The 25930-nt window shown below is 48.6% G+C and overlaps 2 protein-coding genes across 2 annotated transcripts in view; both read left to right on the top strand.

Moving 5' to 3' along the window:
* LOC143830708 (serine protease inhibitor A3N-like) overlaps positions 1–25930 on the top strand; it is a 173415-nt gene that overhangs the window by 55197 nt on the left and 92288 nt on the right. The window lies entirely within an intron of this gene.
* Positions 1594–24914, top strand: LOC143828836 (alpha-1-antitrypsin-like). Its single transcript, XM_077319016.1, has 5 exons — positions 1594–1699; positions 5392–6087; positions 18910–19180; positions 20915–21062; positions 24152–24914. The coding sequence occupies exons 1-5, from the start codon at positions 1693–1695 to the stop codon at positions 24341–24343; spliced, it is 1314 nt and encodes a 437-aa protein (XP_077175131.1). The 5' UTR covers positions 1594–1692; the 3' UTR covers positions 24344–24914.

Here is a 25930-nt window from a genome sequence, read left to right as displayed (position 1 = left end):
TTCTACTTTCTTTTAAAGGGGCAGATGCCAATTCACCTAATACAGTGGTTCTCAACCTGGGGGTTGGGACCCCTTTGGGGGTCAAATGACCCTTTCACAGGGTCATGGCAGGGCAAGCTGCTTGGCTGAGGGGGCACCACCACTGTTGCTGCTCCATGCAGGCACCCATGCTCAGCCACCAGCCACTCCAGCAGCACCTCCAGCATGGTGCAATCTCTCACCAGGCGCTCCAGGTGGCGGTGTGAGATTGGCATGGTGGGACAAGGGGCAGAAATGAACTGAAAAATCATGGGGAAAAAACAGTTTGTATACAATCATGAAGAATGGATCTTCATGCCATTGGTCAGTTTCAGTTTAATTTCTGTGAAAGAGCACTTGCATAATTTTATGCTTGGGGGTCACCATAACATGAGGAACTGTCTTAAAGGGTTGCAGCATTAGGAAGGCTGAGAACTACTGACCTAATGCATTACAAGCTGGAACATGGAAGGTGAGAGCTCCCTTTTGCCCAGCCGGTCCTGGGCTGCCTTCCATTACCTCTCAGTTTAAACTGAGCTTCAAAGCAAAACAGTCCCAGCCCAGTATATTTGCCTTAAATATACTGAGAAAAAATTCCAGCAAGGTATTTTTGTTTGGTTGGTTTTTTTGCTCAAATCGAATAAACTTAGCTACCCTGAAGCTCTAACAGCTATACCAAACTGGCTTTCATAGGCCTCGTTGTGTCCTGCAAATTAAGTGGCGTCAAGACACTCAGAGGTTGCTCTTCGGCCCTGGATTACCAACCTCCACATTTTTGTGTGCAAACCTAGGCCCATTTCAGGGTTCTAGAAAGATCTGTCTTACCTGCTCCAATCACTGGATTTAAGTATCCAAAGATATCCTGACTTTGCTATTAGAATATAAGATATGTATGTTTAGAAAGATGGTTGTCTTCTGCTTTGGACATTTTTAATAGAGAACACTGATGATAAATATTGTAGAATGCCTATGATGCAACGGTTTGAATGTTCTTCAATATAGAACTTTTGCAACATCTCTCTCTCCATCCATCCATCCATCCATCCACCTACCTACCTACCTCTACCTACCAATCTACACACACACACACACACACACACACACACACACAAATAAACTAAGAGTTCTGAAAAGGGGTAGTAGCAATACCATCCATTTCCTAAATTCTGCATCTCAAATTAATTTTTTCCTGCCAAAGCAATGCCTTTCAGAATACTCATGAGGAAAAAGGTGGAACAAAGTGCTCACAGGAACTTATGGCTGTATCCTCCTTGATAGAATTTGTCTTTACCTTGCTTGGATTGAATTGTAATGTTTTAATTTTTTTACAATTCTTTTTGTGCATAACAACTCAAAAGATTATAACAATTGAGTTGTGGATGGGTAATTATTGATGCCTTCACAAGGGATTCAGCTTGATGTACACCTGTTCTCAAACACCAAAGGAGACACAGGAAGAGAGAGAGAGAGAGAGGTCATATAAGCCCAGTCACGTGTCTGTCCAGCCCATCTAAAAGCCTAGTAAAACTTGTTCCCTTTATGGTTATGAGTCACAACCTGGAGAGCAACTAATTAGCCAGCACGAAGGATGCTCAGCTCCCTTTGCCAATCCCAAATAAAGTGACCGGGGAGTACTGCAGATCTGAAGAAAGAAGACGACTTGGGTTTGACTGAATGCATTGTAAGTAAAGTTCCTTTGGAGTAATGGCATTTGTGTTAAATGTGTTGTTGTAAAATAGGAATGAAATGCAGGCTGGTCTATACACTTGTTGACAAACTATAACAATGTTTGGAAACTCGTGTAGGAGAGCGACCGGATTGCAGTGCCATCCTAAGGAGAGTTACACCCTTCTACGCTCATTGACTTCCATGAAGTTAGATAGTGACAACTCTACCTAGGACAGCAGCCAACCTGCGATAAAGATAACACTTGAGGTTTGATGAAAAGTTATGATATACTGGATGTTTACATGGAACCTGTCAAAATGTACAAAGGCACAGCAAGAAAATGAGAAGCCTCCAAAATGTGGGGGAAGTGAGGCATGCACTGACTTGTAGAGCAAATGAAACACAGAAGTGTTGGTTACGGTTTGTTGGAGAATGCTTCAGTGGTGGTTTCTGCAGCAGAGGTCAGAGAGACAGTGCAAATTCACTGGTGAAAAGAAAGATGGAACCAGGATTTAGCTATTGATCACTCTTCTGTTCCTTTTCCCCAGAGACCCTCAGAGCAGCATACAACGTTGTCCCATGTTTTCCTCATAGGCAGATGATGTAGGGTATGCTAAAAGATGGTGACTGTCCAACAGTCAGCTCAGCTTTAAAACTGAGGGAAGAATCAATCACTCCTCCACATGCAGCCAGCTGGGTGACCTTGGGCTCACCAGGGGTGCTGATAAAGCTGTTCTGACCAAGTAGTGATATCAGGGCTCCCTCAGCCTCAGCCATCTCACAGGGTGTCTGTTGTGGGGAGAGGAAAGGGAAGGCGACTGTAAGCCACTTTGAGCCTGATTCTGGTAGAGAAAAGCGGCATATAAGAACTAACTCCTCCTCCTCCTCTTCTTCTTCAAACACGGTTCTCTTCAGTTTGAATATCGCTATCTTGATGCAGTCAAAATAGGAAGCAGAAAGAATCCAATACAGCACTACTAGAAAAGTAAATGGTTTCCATAAGAATGTCTGAAGGAGATGGAATGTTGATTTTCAGAATAAAATAGAGCACAGAATTCTTTTAATAGGAAAAAGGTAGCTGAGAGGAAGAGAAAAGATATCCACATATGATAACATAGCAAACTATTAGAGCTTTTCTGCACACAATAAATATAGTGAAATGCTTACCTTGTGAAGATGCTATATTCTGGCTGCTCCACATGATGTCACCAACCTCCTGCATCTAGCCAGCAAACTGGCTATATCCACCATTTTAAAGCATGAGTTGGTGAATCCCAAAAATGGATTCACCAATCTAAAAAGCACTATCCACCAGAGGACAACCAGCAGGCCACCAGCAAAAGAAATGTAGGGAGGTGAAGAAGTACTAAATCTACCTCCAAAGTCCCGCCCTTGCACCCGCCTCCCTGTTCTTCCAGGGGACAGGAAGTGCTTTTTAAAAATGGGGAACACATTGGCTGAGATTGTCTGTGCCTCTATGAAGATTCGGATAGGCATTTAAACGAATAAGTCTTTAAAAAAATAATAAACCTGCAATTGCCAGAAGTTCACCTTTCACTCAGCCATGCCAGGAGGCGATTGGCTGGCCAAAGTGATTGATACTGATAGGCAGGCAATGCCATGACATCACTTCTGGTATGACTTTAAGTGACACCATCACATTGGATGACACTACAGCATTCATTACAAACTCTGTGATTAAACTATAGAGTTTGGATTGAACACTAGACCCCATGTCAGAAATAACATCATCACATCTCTGATATTACAATATTACCAGATAGAACCCCATCTGGAGGCCTCCTGCAGTTGCAAGCCTTAGACTGGAAGTCCCCTAATCTGGGGCAGTGTATTCAGCATGGCATACCCATTGCTCCTGTCCTCTACATCAGTGGTCCCCAACCTGCGGTCCGCGGCCCGGTGCTGGGCCACGAAGACCAGGGCGACGGGCCGCGGTTCCCTCTCTCCGCCCCCCCGCAGTAAAAAACTTCCCAGGCCGCAAGCTTGCAGCCTAGGAAGCTTCTTACTGAGGGAGGGCGGGGAGAGGGAATCAGGGCTGTGCCGCGCATCGCGCATGTGCGCTGCGTGGACGAAATCGAAAGTGCCGTGCATGCGCGATTTCAGCCACGCAGCACACGTGTGCGCATGTGCCGCCCGGCCGCGCATGCACGCTGTGCGGGCGGGGCAGTTGCCCTGCCGGTCCCCAGCCGAAAAAAGGTTGGGGACCACTGCTCTACATGGTAAACTGGGTTATTCTGAAATGAAGTATCTGAAGAAGTGTGCATGTACACCAAAGCTTATACCCAGAATAAAGAAACTCAAACTTTGTGCAGCTGCTTCAGATCAACATGACTACCCACCAGAATCAAAGTTGTTATGAATGAGAGAGTATGACTGGCTCAAAGCCACTTAGCAACTTAATAGCTGAGCAAGGTGTTACCAGGCTTAGTTTGAAAGCATAACTACCATGGTGGTGGAAAGTGCCACCAAATCACTGCCAGCTTATGGCAACCTGTTGATTTTCCAAGAAAGACTAATGAGGTGGTTTGACTTCCTTGGTGGTTTCCTATCCAACCACGAACCAGGGCCAACCCAGCTTAGCTTCTGACTAGATCTGACAAGATCAGCTAGCCTGGCCCATACCACACATATAATATCATGGCTGTTCCATAATGATTGATTGCTACAATAAACATTTCTGGAAATAGGAACCCAAATTACAATTAGGCTAAAAGAAGCAGATGGAGTAGGCATGCTCATTTACAGAATGGAGAATTTATAGTCTGGATCTGTCGTGTCCACCATATGTGAAACCAAAGCCATAAATATTGTGTCCCATTCATGTTATGAGCTACCTCAAACATTTTATGAAGAGTGCAACCAATAAACATTTTAATCAATCTATCACATTAAATATGCACTCAATAGATAAACTGATTTCAAAAATCTGAAGTTCACCAAATCCCACAAAGGAAAAAAGGGAAAAGTTCCATGGAAATAAACAAATTCATGGATTATGCCTCTGTCTTCATTGAAGGTCACACTAGACAGGGCTAGGACAAATCCAGGACTGTCTTCCTCAGCCACTTGAAACAAATGGGTAGTGACTGATATGAAAGACAAAAGAAGAGCATAGGGAATAATGTGAAATTCTCTCCAAATTAGTCTCCAGTGTGAAACTCTCTCCAAATTGGTCTTTATTTCCCTCTCTACTTGATTCTGATAGCAGAATTCATCTTGGCTAAGAATATTGGAACATGCTGGGTCAAGTAAAATAATTTGAATCAGTTCCTTTACACATTGGTTCTACAACTGGATTTGAGTCCACTGGAGGCTTTGTGCGAGGCTACAGGCTGGACTTTGAGCTGGGGCAGGTTGCCCCATCCCTTCCTGCTTTGTGCTCCTACAGGAGATCCAGGGCAGCAAAATTCCCAGTGCGGAAATGGTCCAAGAAGATTTTGAGGGTGTAATCTTCTGGGGATGACAGCTTCCCTCACCTGATACAAATATGAATCTATTTGTTTCCTACTTATATCTCAACAGTGCTACTGGACTTGAATCTGGTGGCTCTACTGCAGATCCACACAGCTGTTCTCTGGCTCTAGTAATATACAGTTTGAATAAGTTTGTTTCTAACGAGAAATTATTCTTGTCTGAGCATCTAGCACTGATGTGTTTTTCCTTGCTCTTGTTGTTGTTTCTTAGGGAGAAAAATGAAGCTCATCATTCTCCTGTTCATTCCTGGGATCCTAGCTAACAATGCGTTCCCTCCCAATTCTGGAAATCCGTACTATAATAACCATTGTGGCAACCATCGGTATCCTCTAGACAGGAACTATCCAAACCAAGCCAATCTAGGAAGCAACCGAAGTCCAAATGAGATTGTGGTCGGCACTAATTCCAACTTTGCATTCAAGTTCTTGAGGCTAGCTGCTTCCAATGGAGACCAGAGGGCCAATTCAGGCAAGGACAACCTGGTCTTCTCTCCCATGTGTATCTCATCTTCCTTTGCCATGCTGGCTTTGGGTGCCAGGTCAGAAACTTTAGATCAGATCCTCAGAGGACTGAACTTTAAACCAGCAGAGATTGCGGAAAGGAACATACATGAAGGTTTCCATGATCTCATCTACATGTTAAACAGCGGGAAGTCTGGTCTCCATGTAGAAATGGGGTGTTGCCTGTTTGTACAAAACAAGCTGCACCCCAAACCAGATTTCTTATATGGTCTTAGAAATATCTACAGAGGAGATATCTATATGGAAAATTTTAAGAATTCTGCAGAAACTACGCAACACATCAATAACTATGTTGAAAGGAAAACCCATGGGAAGATTTCTAAGCTCATCGACAGAGTTGATCCACTGACTGAAATACTAATGGTTAGTTACTTTTACATGAAAGGTAAGAGATGAGGCTGAGATGTTAATCTCATTTGTTTGCATCCTAGATAACCTAGATTCTTGGCGTATTTCATAAATTCTAAGTGGAATTTTATTATCCGTGCATAAAACAGGGATAATTTTAATTTTCTGTCCCAACCTGATTGTTAATTTTTTTAAAATCCAAAAGATATAAATTAGATTTTTATATCATTTATTATCCATGATCAATGAAACACAAACTGAACGGCTGCTCTGAGCTGAAAATTCCCATTTCACTTTCACGCTGCTTCCTTGCATGAATCAACCCTTTCCAAGAATCCATGATTCTTTGTTTTTGAGCCATTTCTTTTTTCCTCACACCAACATTTCCCCCTGAAATTTATTGTTTTCTGTTTTTTTGTGTCAATGTATCAACTGTGTATGTGTATTAAACGTAATCTGCAATATAATTGCAGATTAAAACCATAACTGTTGTGTAGAATGTCAACAAGTCTACAAAACTCACAGAGGAAAGTAGACATTTGAAGATTTTAACAAAAATAGATATACAAAAAAGTAACCCTTGTACAGTCCACCCCTCTTTCCACATGCTTTCCCCCCCCCCCCATCATTTCTGACCCCTTAATACTTTGGTTTATCCCAGTTTCCATGTACATTTTTGTTCCTTTAGTTTTCACTTCTTCTTCTTCTTTGCCTTCCCATGCCTGTACTACCTCTCCCCACAAGACTGAAAGCCCTATATAGCAATATAATGCTGCAGTGTCTACAAAACTCACAGAAAACAGGAAAATAAAGTAAATGTTGTGATTTGGGCCCAAAGCTGCTGAGTTTTTTTTTAAAAATAGCTTATCTTCTCAAAATAAGTTTTAAGATTTCCTTACATTTCATTAATATGAGTGAAAGTCTCTAAAATAAGATCAGCAAAGGACGTTCAGCAGTTTCTAGTTTGAGTCAAACAGGTGAATAAAGATGTAGGTAAATTTTAGCTGATGTGTGAACATCAGCTAAATTGCAAACAGCAATTGGAGCCATCTAGCTTTTTCACTCAGTTTTACCAAATTTCCGTCCCTCCTACAGTCCCACCCCTCAGGGGTGGACTAGAACTAGAATCTGGCTGGATCCAACCCATTATCTCTTTCCTGTGTGTTTACTCCTCCCTTTCTCCAAAGAGCAAAGTCAGTATGCAGGGTTCACCCCCACTGTATGAATAGCTTAGACAGAGAGAGTGCCTGGCCCCAAATCACCCAGTAAACATTTTGGCAGGGTGGGTGTTTGAATGCAGGTATCCTTAATAATAGTTGAACATTCCAACCACTCCGCCACACTGTCCCTTGTTCTTACTGTAGTTAGAGATGCTCAAACACCCACCGGTTTAGCTGACATCTCTTGCTCTCTTGTGGCAAACAGACAGTATTTGGATGGTCTGTTCATCTATTTGGCAGGTTAGTTCACCCTATTCCAAGTGTGGCCAAACTGTGGCTCTCTAGAAGTCCATGGACTACAATTGCCATGAGCCCCTGCCAATTGGCTACACTGGCAGGGGCTCATGGTAATTGTAGTCCATGGACATCTGGAGAGCCTCAATATGGCCACCTTTGCTTCCCTTCTAAAAGTGTAGAGCAGCACCATTGGCTTTTCACACCTGCCTGGCCTCATGCAGTCTGCTTGAGTTGTCCTCTTTGTCTTTATCAAATCACTGCTCTGCTTGGCAGCAAATTGTCTAAATCAACTAGAAATCATATCCATCAATCCCAACTTCTGGATACTTAAAGAAAATTCCTACTATTTGGTATTTGTTTCAGTATTTCTTAGCAACATTAATAGCTGCTGATCTGTTTGGACTGGCAGCATTTTCACACTTGCACAGCTTTGGAAGGCGGGGGACACCTATTTGGCAGGCTTTGAGTTATCTGCTGCCAAGGCAAACAGCCCACATCGGAGCGACACAGTCAAACGGCAGACAGGTTGGATGCTAAATTCACAGCATTCCTAACTGGGATCAGGGTGAAAAGGGAGAATCACGTTTTGAGCATGAAAATTCCCTGCAAATTTCCAGATATGAAATGCTGTAGAGAGCCAATGTGGTGTCACGGAGAACCGGGTTCGATTCCCCACTCCTCCACATGGAGCCAGCTGGGTGGCCTTGGGCCAGCCGTGGTTCTCTTAGAGCTGTTCTCAAAGAGTAGTTCTCTTAGACCTCTCTCAGCCCCACTGACCTCACAGGGTGTCTGTTGTGGAGAGAAGAAAGGAAAGGTGTTTGTAAGCCAATTTGGGACTCCTTTGGGTAGTGGAAACTTGGTATAAAAACTTCAGCTCTTCTTCTCCTAGGAGGTAAACCCACTGTGCTAATTTTTCAATTGCATGGTAATATTAATGTAGAGGAACTTTTTATGTATTTAATGTGTTTTATCCCATCCTTCCTAGGACCTCATGGTAGCATGTGTGGCTCTCCTCGCCTCATTTTCATTCTTTCAGTCCTATGAGTTAGGTCGAGCTAAAAGGTCAGCTAACATTGGCATTGGACCGTGGGTCTTCTAATCCAGTTAGGGCTATAATCTCAGCACTGGTGACGAGTGGGGGACAGTAGGGGGCAGGGAGATGTAAGTTGACAGGCAGGTGGGCATTTTTTGGGCACCAATAATGACGCTACACACCACATTTATTGGCAGAACCGGCCACAGCTTTATTAACCTGGAGTGTTGGTGGGGCATAGGGAAGAGCCTTTCTTGTGGTCAGCCGACCACACCCCCAACCCGATCACCCTAGCGGCATCCCGGAATCCCTCCCCTTCTCCCAGCCGGGAGCAAGGATTCCAAGCCACTAGGGGCCTTATCTGGGAAGTGTCACCCACCCGAGGTACCGCAGGGGGCGCACACCTCCATTGGTCCAACCTCGGGCCACCCGGCTGCATGAACCACCAGCCCTTTCCCCAAGGGTAGGGTGTTCACGCCCAGCCACCTCTTAAGAGGCCCCAACCTGGGAGACGGGCACACTCCGTACTCCCCCAAAACTCTGGCTCTCCCTATGCCACCCCGCCAGCTGTGACATAATAACAAGAAAAAACCGATCCCCTGTACTTGCAACACACCACCTAACCAACAGCAGAAACCTCTTTTTTTTTTTTTTTTGCGAAGGGAGGGGGGGAGGGAAATCTTCCGTCTCTGGCAGCTCCCAGGGGCTAATGAGGAGGGCTGACGCACGTGGCGCTATCTATAGCCCGCCTCATTAGCCACGTGCCGCACGCTCTGCGGCTCGCCGTCCCCGACGTGCCTAGCACGTCATCCGCCGCGTCTGCCTGGTGCCGGCTCCCCCGCCCGTCAATAGGCGGCCCAGGTAATTCTCGGCCTTATTTTGACAGGCAGGTGGGCATTTTTTGGGCACCAATAATGACGCTACACACCACATTTATTGGCAGAACCGGCCACAGCTTTATTAACCTGGAGTGTTGGTGGGGCATAGGGAAGAGCCTTTCTTGTGGTCAGCCGACCACACCCCCAACCCGATCACCCTAGTGGCATCCCGGAATCCCTCCCCTTCTCCCAGCCGGGAGCAAGGATTCCAAGCCACTAGGGGCCTTATCTGGGAAGTGTCACCCACCCGAGGTACCGCAGGGGGCGCACACCTCCATTGGTCCAACCTCGGGCCACCCGGCTGCATGAACCACCAGCCCTTTCCCCAAGGGTAGGGTGTTCACGCCCAGCCACCTCTTAAGAGGCCCCAACCTGGGAGACGGGCACACTCCGTACTCCCCCAAAACTCTGGCTCTCCCTATGCCACCCCGCCACTAGCACGAGGTCTACCCAGGCCTCGTGCCCGCCCAACACTCCATGACTCCCACCATCCGCTGAGAGCAGCCCGAATGCCCTGCAACCAGAGATCCGTGCCCCATTCCGACAGGTGCACCCCATCAGGGCGATATAAAGCCTCCAAACTCTGATCCAGGTCCGGGTGCCAGATCACCGTCCCCCCCCAACTGTCCATGAACCTGGAAATCAACTTATTAACTTTGCGCACCGACAAATTCACCTTATTTGGAGCCACAGCATGCCGCCAGACGCGGCGTTCTACCATAGCCGACCAGAATATCTTTGTACTGGGTGTACGTTGCCGTAGTATTGTCAGATCCGCTGTAATAATGTTAATTAACTGCAAACTCTTCAGCTTGGGGATGTCATTCCCCCCGAGATGAATTATGAGGGCTGCCGGTGCCCCGAACTGGTGAACGTGCGCGGCCACCACCTCCAGAAGTGCCTTCCATTTCATCCCCCGACAGCCAGTCCAGCGAAGGCGGATCCGGTCTCCCAATCCCAGGTGCGATCCCCAGCCGGAGCATGAAGCGTAGAGCCCAGCCCGATAAACGTAGCTGTGGCCCACGAAGAGGACTTCCGCAACCGTAGGCAGGTACCCTGGAACAATGCACATGTTAGCTCCGTGGGGAGGAACGTATATACAATCGATAAGCCGTGGACTTCCAGCGCCCCAACCCCATTATGTCCTCCGGTGCCGCCCCATCTTGATGGGCCTGTGTGGCCGCCCCGATACGGAAGGAATGCGTCCCATAGCAGTCCGGCCTGAGGCCCAGCCGCCGGAGGCACATGCGCAGAATGGCCGTGAACTGATACCTAGAAAGGCATGTACCATTCTCATGGATGAACAAGGCCCCCTGAATCTCTGGCCGCTTGGCCAGGTAAACGGCCAAATTGGCTACTGGGCACGACTCCCTTGGAGGGGCTTCCCGCACTGTGACCCATACCCCTTTTCCCAATCGGTCCGTTTTGGACCGTCGCAGTTTTACCCGCACGGTGTCTCCCATGAGCCTGATGTCCGAGCGCCTTAGTGCCGTGCCCCCCGGCCCGTCTTTCGATGGCGCCAGCATTTCGCCGCATCTGAAGGCCCCGTGGTAGGCCAGGGTACAAGCTGCCCTGGCCAAGCATTCCTCGTATGGGGAATTGCAGACGTGTTTTAATGTTCCCAGTAAGTGCTGTAATAATCGCCTGGTTATGGGGCGCCTGGTGTCCTGGCGCGGAGGGTTGACCCTTAGCCAACCCCTGAGCACCCGGTTGGCTAGGAAGGAAGTCCCGGGATCCCATCCCCCCAATGTCTTGCTGATGAAAGACAGGCCTGCGAGTTGCACCCTCAACGTCCTGGGGGCCAGGCCCCTGTCCCGCTGGCAGGCCAGATAGCGCAGGACTGTTGGCTCATCCATGGGCCAGGGTGCCCGCGCCCCGCACCTCCTGGCGAACCGCACGAAGGCTTCGCCCGCCCCCAGATAAGCCCGTCGCGTCGCCTCAGCCAGAGAGCTGAGGACCCCTTGCAGGATCACATGCTGCCAAGGTTCCATAGCTCGGCGGAGAACTCCTCTGGCTCTGGATTCGCCCCAGGGGCTAACTGCCGAAAGCGGGCGATCTGCGAACGAGATAAAGCGTCCGCTACATCATTTTGCACCCCTGCCACGTGCCTAGCCGCGAATGTGATGTTCGCCGAAAGGCAAGTGAGCACCAACCTACGCACGAGCCTCATCACGCGTGCGGATCTGGAAGTTTGTTTGTTGATGATGCGCACCACGGCCAGGTTGTCGCACCAAAACGTGACCTTGCGATTTGCAAATAGATCCTGCCATATGATCACGGCTACTAAAATGGGGAACAACTCCAGGAAGGTGAGGTCACGCCGCACCTCCTCCCCCCAAACCTCAGGCCACTTACCTGCACACCAACTGTTGCCATGGAATACCCCAAAGCCCATGCTCCCTGCCGCATCCGAGTGCACCTGCAACCCATCATCCAGCGATAGCGGGGTTTGCCATATGGCCACACCGTTGAAGTGCACCAGAAACTCCTGCCAGACTTGCAAGTCTGCTCTCACCTCCGCCGTGATACGTATGTAATGATGTCTGGCCCTTATCCCCGCCATGGACCTGGCCATGCGTGCACAAAAAGCCCTGCCCGGGGCTACCACCTTACATGCAAAGTTTAGGTGCCCCAGTAACACTTGCATTTCCCTCAGCGTACACTTGTGGCGGCCTGCCATTTCCCCCAACAAGCGGGTCAAGGTGTCCAACTTGTCCCGGGGGAGACAGGAGGTCCCCTTTTCTGAATCCAGGAGAATGCCTAGGAAGGTTAAACGCGTGGCCGGGCCCTCTGTTTTCTCAGAGGCCAACGGTACCCCCAATTCCCCCGCCAGGGCCTGGAAGGCTTGTAACCGGTCAGCGCACGCTGTGGAGCCCTGTGGCCCCGCAAAAAGAAAATCATCGAGGTAATGGGTCACCTCGACGAAGCCCCCCCGGACCTTCACCGCCCATTCGAGGAAGGTGCTAAAGGACTCGAAGGCAGCGCAGGCCACGGCGCAGCCCATCGGCATGGCCTTGTCCACGTACCAGGCACCCCCAAATTTCATGCCTAACAGGCAAAAGTCCTCCGGGTGAACTGGCAGGAGGCGGAAAGCCGATTGCACATCACATTTTGCCATTAGTGCTGCATGCCCGCAGGCCCGCACTATTGCCACCGCGTGATCGAAAGAGGCATATTTAACCGTGCATAGGCCCGGGTCGATGTGGTCGTTTACGGAATCCCCTCTAGGGTATGACAAATGGTGGATGAGCCTATATTGCCCCGCCGCCTTCTTGGGTACCACCCCTATGGGGGAAACCCTAAGGTTGTCCAGAGGGGGAGAAGCAAATGGGCCTGCTACCCTGCCTGCTCCACATTCCTTTCGCAATTTTTCCGCTACAACTCGAGACATCGTGGCGGCGGATTTTAAATTTCCACTGTCCCTTGCCACCCGTTCACCTGTATAGGGGATGCGGAAACCTACCTCGAATCCCGCTAGCAGGTATCTTGCTGCCTCCTGGTCCGGATATCGCAGCAACCAGGGCCGCAAAGCCTCTAGCCTCACCGGAGAGGGGGCAAGGGTGAGACTATCCGCCGCAGCTGGTTCAGGCTGTCTTAGCGTGGGATGAAGGCCCCGGGGCTCCCGACCCTCCCTCCTTCCTTGCAGAGGGTCGGGCCCCTCGAAAGGGCTGGCTAGAGCCACCTTCCCTGGTGCATCCGAGACCTGCATGGGGGCCCCCGCACTTCTCGCACGTATGCGAATAGCGACAAGGCTTTCTGGTGCATGAGGTACGATTAAAATCCCAGCACACCAGGCCCCTGTCCCGCCGCGGTGGGCCGGTTCTCCACTCCCTCTCCCGTTGCGGGCGCATGTTGGGACCCACCCGCACCAGCCAGGTGTCTTGATGCTTCAGGTCCCACCGAGCCCGTGGGTTGTGGGAGGCCATCTCCCTGAAGCACCTGTCGTACTCCAGGGCTGCCTCATCGCCTCCCAGCTCCCGGGCTTCCAATACGTGCACCAGGTACCTGCCCAGGTGCCATCCTCGTTCTGGGTAAGCCGCGCAGATGAGAGAAAAATACTTGGCAAAGCCCCTCAGCCAATTGGTGAAGGACCGCTCATACCGAGGCCCCTCCTTCCTCCTGACATCTCTGCGCCTGCCCGTGTCTCCTTTTTTGCTAGATTGGCGGATAAAGGCGAAAATGTCCACAAAATAGCCCCCCAACGCGCGCTCTCGCAATTTGCGCGGCAGGTGTATGCCCGGGGGGGCCTCCACGTCTGGGTAGTATCTAGGAGGTTCCCTGGCAGCCCCTTGTATCCCTTTAGCGTCCAGCAGCCTGCTGGCAGCTGCCCTGCGCTTGTGAAGCCAAGAGGGGAGGCCTGGGGTGAATGCACCCTCCAGCCAAAACCACCCCTCCTTGTGAGATTCGTGACCAGATTCCTCAGAAGAAGACTCACCAGAGGTTGTAGGGCTGTGCCCCGAGCACTCCCGCCTATGACAGCACCGTGCCTGCCTCCGCTCGCGTCTCGCCCGAGCTCTGTGGGCCGAAGTGCTGGCGCTCCTCCGACCCGAGCTAGCATCCCTGCTGCTCTCCTCAGCGGAGCTGGTCTCGGGCTGGGGGGCTCTGCCACGCTTTGTTCCCGACCTCTGTGCCATGGCACTTGCGTACCCTTGCCAGTAGGAGGCTGGGTCCCCTGCCACTTCTGGCCCATACCTGGCCCCACCCCCTGGGCTGGATGACTGTGTGCTGGAGCCGGCCGGCCTTGCCCTCTTGTCCCGGGCATGCGGCCCAGCCTGCCGCCTCCGCCCCCGCCCCCTGTGCCTGCGGGCCGGTGTTCCAGGTCCGGCCCCCCCGGTGGAAGGCCCCTCCCCCGCACTGAGCTCGGAGGCCGCCTCCGGCCTCCCCCGCTGGTCCCCTCCCCTCGCCCTGCCGGGCGTGGATGACCGGGCCGAGCCACTGCCGCTGCGAGAGCTGGGAACTCTCTGCCCCCGCAGAGGGGATGGAGGGCTGGCTACTCTGGATGCCCCCTCCCCCCCTTTCCTGGACGATCTGGCTTCGCGGGCCGATCCTCGGCCCCGCTCCCGCTGAGGAGCCTCCCCCCCGAGTCCTGTCCCAGCCCCAGGCGTGCTGCCTTGCCTCCTGGCTGGCATCACTGTCGCCCAGGCCTCCCTGGCCCGCAAGGCGCTGGCCCGCCGCGAGGGCCCCGGCCTAGGCTCCGTCGCCCCACCCGCAGCACTTGCCGCCATTGCCTCCGCCCCAGGAGCCGGTTCCCGACCTCCCGCCAGCCTGGTCCTCTTCTTTGGCGCCATTCTCGTGGCGCCCTGCCCGCCCCTGGAAGCTGCGTCCCGTGCTGCAGCTCACCGCCTCGTGCCCGATGCCGGGAACACCCAACTGGAAAGGCACTGCTCCAACGACGCTTCCCCAACCGCTCCCTTCGGGCGGAGGCGGAAGGTGAAGGGAGGAATGAAGAGATTGCATCCGGAGGCTCAATCTCCCACCCTAGGCCGCTGGAAGCGCTGCGAGGGACGGAGAGAAACCTTCCGTCTCTGGCAGCTCCTAGGGGCTAATGAGGAGGGCTGACGCACGTGGCGCTATCTATAGCCCGCCTCATTAGCCACGTGCCGCACGCTCTGCGGCTCGCCGTCCCCGACATGCCTAGCACGTCATCCGCCGCGTCTGCCTGGTGCCGGCTCCCCCGCCCGTCAATAGGCGGCCCAGGTAATTCTCGGCCTTATTTTGTCATTGCCATGATGCTGTGACATCCGCTCTGGCAGAAACCCGGAAGTGATGACATGGTGTCAGGATGATGCTTGATATATTGATACAGTTACTAAATTCACGTTGTATATGTCATTGTTTTTCATGTTCCCTGTGAACCACTCCGAGCTGCAAGAGAGGGTGGCACAGAAATGTGATAGATAGATAGATAGATAGATAGATAGATAGACAGACAGACAGACAGACAGACAGACAGACAGACAGACAGACAGACAGACAGACAGACAGACAGACAGACAGATAGTATTCTACTGAAACTGTATGGAGTGGAATGCTAGAGCATTGTCCAAACACGATGGCATCACTTGTGGGTTTGTACTAGAAGTGCCCTATTCTCCCCCCACCACGGTGCCCTACCATGTGGCTGTGGGGAGGGGTCAGGGCTACCATGTTTTAGGTCTGCTGCTGGAGTAGAGTAATCACTACACCTTTCTCATGCTCAAGAACTTTGAAAAATGTAATTCTTCCCCTGCAGTCTGAAGGGCTTTCCCACACTCTCAGTTTTGCCACTTGTGCCCCCTTATTGCTCTGGGGGGGGGGGGATTGGTGTTTCTACATTTTTTCCTCTCCGTAGTGGTCACTTTGATATTAAATCACTGTGGCTGATTATGCTCAGGTGGAAAAGGCGAGAGGACAGTCATACTGAAGCGGGGCAAATCTCTGCTTCCATATGATGTTGCCCTCAGGCCGCTGCCATCCCAGGCCTGGTGTGGAAGCCCTGGCTAAGGGAGTGCAGAATTTTCAGAGTTCCCTTAGCCCACTGCAGGGGCCAACAGGGCATGTCCCGCACCAGGCATTCCAAGCCCTGCTCCTCCCTGTCCTACGGTGGCTCAGTTGGCTTCGTGGTGCTTTGCCTTGCTGCAGGAGTGACTGGGACATTTATTTTTATTATGCAGGACGGTGGGATCACATTACATGCAATCCCACCTTTCTACAAAATAACCCCCCCTGCTTCCCCCCCCCCCGCATGGTGGAACTAATCCACTGCTGGTTTGTTTCCTGGGGGGGGGTACATTTTAGCATGACACCAAATGCAGCTGCACAGCAACACACTGGCAGTGGCCCACTGCAGCCGCCACTGTGCGGAATGGGTCTGTGTTTGTGGCATGTTTCTGCAAGGAAATATTCCAAAGGTACAGCAATATAATATTGAGGATACCATGCATGGAAAAGAAACCCTCTCAAAATAATAGGAGTGCACAAGTGATAAAAACTAACCTCAACACCTGTGTGAAGACCTGTAAACAATTAGCCCAACATCATTGAATAAATAACCTTTCCCATTCATTCCCCCTTGCAAAATATGAACGGCACAGGCTTAAAAAAAACATAATTAATTAATTAATGAGATTGGATTATATTTATTATTCACCCTTCCTGGCCCAGCTGGCTCATGGCGGTTTACAACATAATAAAAACACAATAAAGCAGTAACCAAAATTAAAAGCCCCAAACGCCCCCCCCCCTCTTGCCACCCCATGCAGCTTAGTTAACCTGACCCAAATCTGTTCCACAAATAGATGCCAGACACAATTTAACAGGATGTCCAAGGAGTTCAAAATTTAAAGATTTGGAGGAGGCACCATACAGATCTTCTATGCCCTGGCCGCAACCAAGCCCCTGGTTGAAGAGCTCCGTCTTGCAGACCCTACGGAACTGTGGCAGCTCCAGCAGGGTCCTCAGCTCTTCAGGAACTCAGATGTCCATCACCCCTCATATTTTTGCCAACTTCTTGATTTTTTTAGCTACCTCTTTTAGCCCTACAGGATGAAGGTGGTTGTGCTGGTTAGTGAGGCTTGGTACTTTGAACTTTTCTTCATTGTTTGAATTGTTGTAATCACAGGGCAGTCACTTTGAAGTTCTAAAGTATTAATTGCTTCCCAGGACACCTCCAGTAGGTAGAAAGCCTAAGTGACCCCATATTACAGATGAGGAAACAAAGGGTGTATCAAGGGCTTAAGCCGTTTCCTCAAGATTATCCAGTGACTCACGGTGAGAACTGGGATCCAGGCTCATGAGCCCTCAGCTCTCCATCCAGGGATTAAACAACAGCGCTGGTTTCTTAACTGGCATGAGAGTATTGTTTTGCTGGCTGTTTTGTTATCTGTGTGTCTGGAGGTGTCTTGGATTACCTTGGATTACCAATTCCTAAATTTGTTTTCACTCTGTTTCCGCACTAGGGGTTTGGCTCGAATTTGCATTTGCCTAGGGTCACGTTTTTTGTCGGTTTCCACACTGAAATGTCCCTTTTCGGGTACGAACCCAAATTGCCCCCTCACCTGCCCTGCAGCAAGGGCATCCTCCGAAATCTGGTTCTCACTTTTTGAACCAGGGGCTAACAGGGGCTAAATTGGGGCTGGCCAATGTGGCAATGTAGACATTTAGACTTTTCCAGTGTGTCCAACTTTGTTCCCCACCCCAGCCCTCATCATGTCACTTGTGTCATCAACTCCCTTGACCTCCCACACCCTTAAAAAAAAGTTCCCAAACTCCACCTGTCCACTGGTGGGGGTGGTTACTGTTGCCAGCTTAAGGCTGGGAAACTCTTGAAGATTTGGGAGTGAAGCCTGGGGAGGACAAGGCCCTCAGTGAGGTACAATGCCATAACGTCCACCCTCCTAAGCATCCATTTTCTTTAGCGGAACAGATATCTGTATTCTGGAGATGAACTGCAATTCTTGGGGATCCCCAGGTCCCACCTGGAAACTAGCTTTGAAACAGACTAGGTATTTCCATGGGCCCAAGGATTTCTGCTCACGGAGCATGGATTTTCTACCTCCCTCTTCCCAGGGCAGCTCAAAATGCCACTACAATTTTTGTCCTTGGAGAAGCAGGCCCCCGAAGACCAGGAGTCTGGGGGCATTTTAAGCTGACCCAGGAACCAGCTTGAAAGTCAGCATTTTAAATAAATAAATATGTTATTTATATACTGCCTTTTCTTGGTTGACTCGGGAGTTGACAATGGACTTAAAAACAGTTTTGAACAATGAAAACATTTTATCATTCATATAAAACCTGCCTCCTCATGATTTAACTCTATGAGGGTTGGACAAATCCAGGTTTTCTGTCTGTGGATGGATTCTAGGCATGGAGGTTGGCCTTTGGGGCTGGGGACCCTGAGCAGATTACTGCTCTTGCGGGGGGGATATAGGGAAAGAGGCAAAGTTGTTGAAAGCAGAGCTGTAGAGGGGATGCATCTGTTTCCTCCATTAGGCATGCATTGACCAAACTAAAAGACTCTTTATGTCTACAACATAAACTTTAATATAATCCAGTTGAGATGGCATAGAATTAATAAGTGGAACAAGAATGGAGAAAGTACTCCTTCTTTATATACATACAGGGATCTGCCCCCACTCGGGGAAAGAACGCCACTTCTCCAAGTCCTAACTGGATTTGAAGAAAACGGGAGGGGCCAGGTGAGTGTTTGGCCAAAAGGGTACCTGTTAAACAGAGCTTCCAACTAAAGTATCAGTTACTGCTACAGTTATATATGATCTTGCTCCCTGACATGCTGTAGTTGGGTCCACCCCCAGTGGCAGCTATTTTGTGATTGTTTCCACCACCCGACGTCAGAATTGCAAGGGTGCCCACAGTCTCGGAAAGTTTGGGGCCACAGCAATAAGCTAATGGCAATATTCTAAAGGAATGCATGCAAGAACAGGATTGTTTTTGTCAATACCGTTAGTGATGCCTTCTTAAAATGTTCATCGACGATATCTTTCTTCCGCAAGCCAATTGGAAGAAGCCTTTTGATCCAAAGTACACTGAGCCACGTGAGTTCTACGTTGATCCTTACACGGTTATCAAAGTGCCAACGATGTTCCAGATGGGCAGGTTTGAAAGCGGCCGAGATGACCAGAGGGCTTGTACCATTTTGAAAATGCCCTACCAAGGACATGCCGATGCATATTTCATCCTGCCCGACAAGGGAAAAATGGACAGGGTGGTCAGCAGTCTGTCGAATGAAGCTGTGCAAGCTTGGAAGAGAATCCTCCACAGGAGGTAAGTAGTTTTCGGCTTTGGTGCTGAGACGCCCAATTGAATAACACTGGGGAACTTGGGGGATGGACTTCTGAAGGACGGGGCCTTATTTGTAAGATTCATGAACAGACATGTGCCATTGAATGCTTGGGCTTTAATGAATGTATTGCTCATTATGGGATTTATGTACATAGAACTTCCACTTGGTTTGCATAACTAACCATATTTCATGGAGCTATTCTGTAGTGATTTTGTCTAATCACTATATTTAATCTTATAATAGTAAATAGAAGTCACATGACAGGGTCACTGACAGACAACACAGGACCTGTATGTACTTCCCAGGTATGCAAAAGTAGTAGTAGTAGTAGTAGTAGTAGTAGTAGTAGTAGTAGTAGTAGTAAGGGAAGATGTTAAAAATGACTTGATCTTTTATTTTTTTATTCATTGTATTTATATACCGCCCTCCCCAAAGGCTAAGGGCAGTATACATGAAACAAGAAATGATACAGATAACTCCATTTATAATAATGACAAGGTGATAACAACAATAACATTAACATAATAAGAACAATAACATTAAAGAATGGTGGAAACTGTGAAGAGCATCAGCTCAACTCATACTGAGGCCCAGTGGGTTGGGCAGATTTGTAGTAGTCGTCCTAGGAGGGAGGCTTGGGGGCCAATGGGAGGTGGTTGGTTTAGGTCAACCTCAACCAAAGGCCTGGTGGAGGAGCTCCCTTTTGCAAGCCCTGTGGAACTGTTTGGGTTCTGTCAGGACCCTGATCTCCTCTGGGAGCTCATTCCACTAGGTGGGGGCCAAAATGGAGAAAGCTCTGGCCCTGGTTGAGGTCAAGTGGGCTTCCTTGGGGCCAGGGACCACCAGGAGGTTGGAGGTGGTAGAGTGCAAGGCTCTTTGAGGGGTGTAGACGGAGAAGCGATCTTTCAGGTATACTGTGCCCAGACTGCGTGTGGCCTTAAAGGTGATAACCAAAACCTTAAGCCTGATAGTGACTGAAAATGTTCTACAGGGAGCAGGTTATGACTAAGAGGAAAGGAATTGGTGCCCATGTAGATAGCCAACACCACACAACAGAGATGGGCACAAACCAGGAAAATGCAGTTTGGTTTGTGGTTCATTGCTGAACCAGGAGGCTCATTCATGAACCAAACTGCATTCAAAGGGACCATGATCCCTTTAAAAAGGATTTTCAGAAAGCCTGAAAAACAGCAGCTGTTTTGGTCTGTCTTCTTCAGTGTCTTTAAAATTTAAAGGGACTACACAAGACAGCTTGAAACAACTGAATGGAGGGGAGTGCCTGTCTGCCGTGCAGCTGTTTTTTGTATGGTCTTCTGCAGTCTTTTGAAAGTTTAAATTGCACATGACAGCCCAAAACAGCTGAGCAGCAGGGAGCACCTGAACCAGCATGTGTCCAGGCAGCCACAGTTTATGCATTTCTCTGAATGAGGTGGTTGTAGAATACTGAGGATGATAGAACAGATAGTGCTAGAGGGAGAGAGGTGTCCTTTTGAATGCTACCACATGTTTTCAGAAGGCTTGCAAATGACTGAGGCTTTCCTCTGCTGTGCTAATTTCTCTATGTTTAAATCTGTTGGGAAATATCGAGAGGATGACCTGCATTCCAAAGTGGCACAGCCCATTCCATGGCCTCCTTCTGTCACTTGTATAGACCAAGTCTGGTGGCTGTTGTCTTTTTAAAGGACTAACAGATCTCTTTTCTCTCTTCCAAATAGCTCTGTAAATGTGTATATTCCCAAATGTTCAGTTAATGGAGAGCTAAATCTGAAAGATATTGTGTATTCCATGGGGATCGTAGACGTCTTCACTGAAAAAGCTGATCTCTCGGGGATCACAGGACAGCCTCAGCACAGAGTTAACAGCGTAAGTGATGGCATCTTTTTTTGTTTTTGTGCTCAGAGGGATTTGCATGCGTGAGCATTTATAATTCAGATTAAAGGTAAAGGTAAAGGTATCCCCTGTGCAAGCACTGGGTCATGTCTGACCCTTGGGGTGACGCCCTCTAGCGTTTTCATGGCAGACTCAATACGGGGTGGTTTGCCATTCCCTTCCCCAGTCATTACTGTTTTACCCCCCAGCAAGCTGGGTACTCATTTTACTGACCTTGGAAGGATGGAAGGCTGAGTCAACCTTGAGCCGGCTGCTGGGATCGAACTCCCAACCTCATGGGCAGACAGCTTCAGACAGCATGTTGCTGCCTTACCACTCTGCGCCACAAGAGGCTCATATAATTCAGATTAACAGGTTCTAAATAGGTGACAACTTGCCCTAGTTGGAAAGCATTATAAATGTGCTCATTTTAGCTGGCTGTATGCCAGTTCAAACATCATGGCTTTCCCCAAAAGAATCCCATGAGCTGTTTCTCCTTACGCCTCCCAGGAATATATGTAGTTATGGACAAAGCTGGAGATATAATATACATGCACAGTTTTGACTATGGATGGGAAGGTATCATGCCTACTTTCTCCGAAGATCCACATCCGACTGTGTAATAGTCGATGGTATATATGTATATAGTGCCCATGCAAGGGAGAGCAGAGTCATGTCCACAATCTCTTTCCAGACCTACGATTATTCACTAGATTGTAGGGACAGTCCTGCATGTTCATTGTGTACCCATTTGAATGCATTTGGAAACACATGAACTTGCCTTGTACTAAGACAGATCATTCACTTTTCAAAGTCAGCATTGTGTACTCTGACCAGGCTATGAGTCCGGTCGAGGTCATGCACATCAACTCCTACCTGGTCTTTGAAACTGGTGATGCGGGGGCGGGGGGGAGGGGCTGAACCTGGGACCTTCTGCATGCAAAGCAGCTGTTGTGCCATTAAGCAAAGACCTCTCCCTATGGGATCTGTGCTGCAGTCTAATGAATGCATATAGGTCAGGGGAGAGGTTTCCTAAGTAAGTTGTACAGCGGTGCCAGAAAAAAGATGACATGGATACAGTGATAAGATAGATCTAATCTGTAACACAATCTGTGCAAGTAGGCCAGTTCATCCATGAGGACACCAGTGTTTCCCGGACCATACAACTTCAGACTGCAGACAGGAGGTCAGACTTTCGAGCCATCCCTTACATATACAAAACTCACTGCACTTAGAAAATCAACATGCCAGAACTTGCTGAGCTGGGACTTTTCTTCCCAATGTCCCAGTTCTCTAACTTTTTATCTCTCAAACCTGTTTACTTTTGTTATTAGTTCATAGCCAAACTAGTAGAGACTGCAGAAAATCCATGGTCTGGGTTTTCTACATGCCAACAGCAGCTGCTGAGGCCACTGGTTCAGTTCAGGGGGAAAGGATGGTTTAGTTGTTGTCCTCTATGTACAATCATGTGCATATGCATGAACCTCAGAGATTTCCCCCCATCTCAGGGCAAAAAAACAGCTCTAGAAGGTGATTTGCTTCAGGTGTATGGCAGGGAAATAATGAACCCATGCCATGGTTCCACTCCAGGTCACAGATGGCTGCTTTGAGCATTTAAAAAATCGTAGGGGACTCACAATGCCACTGAGTTCAGATAACTTCAAAAGGTGGAATTCTGTTTGGGATGGCACTGCCTGTCATTAGTGGCACACGTTCATTAAACTGATCTGAAAAAAAATACCCCCCAAATAACTTACAAGTATTTGGGTGGTATTATGCAAGCTCATTTACAGTTTCTCTGATATTGTCAATTGCTGTCATAGGAGAGCCTGAATAAAATCCCTGTTTATGTTTCATGAAGCCAATTTTGTGGCACAGCATCCAACATTATATTTTTGTGAACTTGGACACTGAGATTTTTCATAGAGGTTCGTGGACACTGAGATTATTCATAGAGGTTCATCATGAGTGGATATATTCACAGGCAGGCTGTCTCTGCTCAATCAAAGCAACAGCTTGGAGGGCATGTAGAAGAGCATCTGGGAGAGGTCTGCTTCATATATTCCTCCAATACCATTCATTGGTCCAGTAGCACTTCCACCCTGCCCATGTTAATACCCTGGTGGGTCAACATCACTGGACATCTCATGATGCAAAATGCCACATTCAGTCTTATCTTACCTTTCTTCTGAGGCAGTCAGACCTTTTGGCCATACCCTTTCACACATCACTGCATCTTTGCAACAACTCTGGAATTTGATGAAAGAAGAAATGACTAACTGGCCCACAGTCAAGGCTTTATGCAGCCCACAGGGCCTTGCACTCTGTGGGTAGAAATCTGTTGAAGCAAACTGCCTGGAGCAATGAATATGCATTAAATCATCCAGGCAGAGCAAAAAAAGATTCCCAACAAGTTAACATGCAAAGCATGCCACTCTCCCCCCCAAAAACAAAACTGGTAACAAGGTTACTTTTTTAAAGCATCAAGGCTTGGAATTCCAAAAGGGGTGGCAGTAAAGTAAGCACTGTGCATCTATGATTAGATGCATAGGCATAGCATCAGAGAAGTTTTACTTTAAAAAATTAGCTTGCATTGCAGTCCCTTTAAAACAGGGAGAAAGGTGATTGGCTGCCTGGCTTGATTGACAGGTGGAGGAGAGTCACGTGTATAGCACATTCCTCTCCTCCACTATTTCAAGCTGGCATGCGGAGTGCCAAGAAGTGTGAGAAGGTGGCAGAGGAGACCGTGAGAGCCAGGAGGTGAGGTATGGCCGGAGGCACATTATTTTTTAGTGTTACGCCATGGCGCTGGTGTAACGCTATTTTTTCCCACGCGCAGAATGGCCCAAGGTTTTCCTCTATGGGCAAAGCTATCCATTTGTGAAACAACAGCACCACTGCCAATGTCAAATGGCTGCATGACCACCAGATATTAAAGAGATACCTTTGCAGAGTGCAAAAGAAGTAGAGTCTGATAATAACTGAACTTATTTTCAAGGCATTCTTGGAACCATATAAGGTAGAATGCTCAGATTCATGTCTTTTGTAGACAGAATGACCCACAAATCTTCTTTTCACCCTAGGCTATTCACAAGGCTGTAATGGTGATAGATGAGAAAGGAACGGAAGCATCAGCAGCCTCTGCGATGGACCTGGTGCCCATGTCCATGCCAGATGTATTTAGAGCGGACCATCCTTTCTTGTTTATGCTTGTCGAAAGCTCAACCGAAAGTATTATCTTCATGGGGAAGATCTCAAACCCTGCTGAGAGCTAAATAAGCCAAGTGCACACGACGATTAAGCTATAAGTCATTTCCTAATCATTTTGGCCTGATCCATGCTGAACTGACTGTTCACCTTTCCCGCAAGACCTCCATGGTTAAACTGTAGAACTGGATTGTGTCAAGATAAAAAAAGGGCAGGAATAGTAAGCCATGGGTGAAACTTGTAAAAGGTGGAAGACTTCTCATTCAGAATACATCCCAGGGTAGTGGCTGCTGGTCCATTCTGCATAGTTTGTGCAGCAGATCAATGCACAACGCATGGTTTGCCTCTGGTACCAAATGTTCCTGGTGTTGACTTGTAGTAGAGTGGAGATACACTACAACACCATGCTAATTGGAGGAAGCAGGCACATGGGACAGCTGCCCTGGGGAGGAAATGTCTGGGCAGATGTCACGTGCTATAATGTCTTGAAGAATGCTCATCTTATATCCGATGATGAATGTTTTGCCAGAGCCCTAGACCCTGATTCTGGAGATACTTTCCACTGAATGTAAATAGTTGTTGAGTAGGATCAATTAGTTATAGAAGTCTAAAGCTACAACCCTGAGCACCTTCACAAGTGAGTAGCACCCACCAAACTCATGCAGACTTACTTCAGAATAAACATGGTTAGGATCTTATCACATCTGTCTCTTTATTTTCCCTCTGCTTTGTGATGTTATTCTTGATAGGTGTTTTGTCACCTTTATGTTTACGTGGTAGCAGTAGGCGCCTGTCTCTCTTTCTGTCAATCTTCCTGCAAATGGGAATTGTGGATTATGGAAAACACCTCTTATCTTCAAAGTCTGACAGATGCAAATTGGGGGGGAAAGACGGCATCAATAAAGGTTAAGTTCACAGAGCCCGATATCCCTCACTTCAGTTCTGTGGTCCAATAATCAAGCTATTACGGTAAGTAATCCAGTTGCATGTAGGGGCAGAATGTGAGTGCTTGCCTATGAATGGGCAGGAGGACACTGGGCCTCCAAAACAGATGCTTTCAAATGGCTTCCACTCGGCAATCCTTGTCTCAGTCTTGCAACTCCTCTGTGCCCCCAAAACTCAAGACATTTACCAAACCAGAGTTGGCAATCCTGCTCACCAGGCAGTGGGGAGAATAAAATGATGGAGCTGAGAACTTTGGATGCTGCCCTGAACTTGGAGACAGTGAGAATCAAAAATCAAATCTGGAGACCTGCCCATGAGAATATGTCCCCCCCCCATTTCCTGCTGCACCTCTAAATTTAGGTTTGCCAGCCTCCAGTTCATAGAATCATAGAATCATAGAGTTGGAAGGGGCCATTCAGGCCATCTAGTCCAACCCCCTGCTCAACGCAGGATCAGCCCAAAGCATCCTAAAGCGTCCAAGAAAAGTGTGTATCCAACCTTGGCTTGAAGACTGCCAGTGAGGGGGTGCTCCCCACCTCCTTAGGCAGCCTATTCCACTGCTGAACTACTCTGTCTGTGAACATTTCCCCCCTGATATCTAGCCTATATTGTTGTACTTGTAGTTTAAACCCATTACTGCGTGTCCTTTCCTCTGCAGCCAATGGGAACAGCATCCTGCCCTCCAAGTTCCAAGATCTCCAGACTAGATA

This window comes from Paroedura picta, chromosome 2 (assembly GCF_049243985.1).
Source record: "Paroedura picta isolate Pp20150507F chromosome 2, Ppicta_v3.0, whole genome shotgun sequence".
NCBI lineage: Eukaryota > Metazoa > Chordata > Lepidosauria > Squamata > Gekkonidae > Paroedura > Paroedura picta.
This window is presented reverse-complemented; position numbering and strand designations above follow the sequence as displayed.

Excerpts from the sequence above, each read along its gene's own strand:
- LOC143828836 (XM_077319016.1), top strand. Across the intron at positions 6,088-18,909 it reads TAGTTACTTTTACATGAAAG|CCAATTGGAAGAAGCCTTTT; the intron begins GTAAGAGATGAG and ends TTCTTCCGCAAG. Across the intron at positions 19,181-20,914 it reads AAGAGAATCCTCCACAGGAG|CTCTGTAAATGTGTATATTC; the intron begins GTAAGTAGTTTT and ends TCTTCCAAATAG.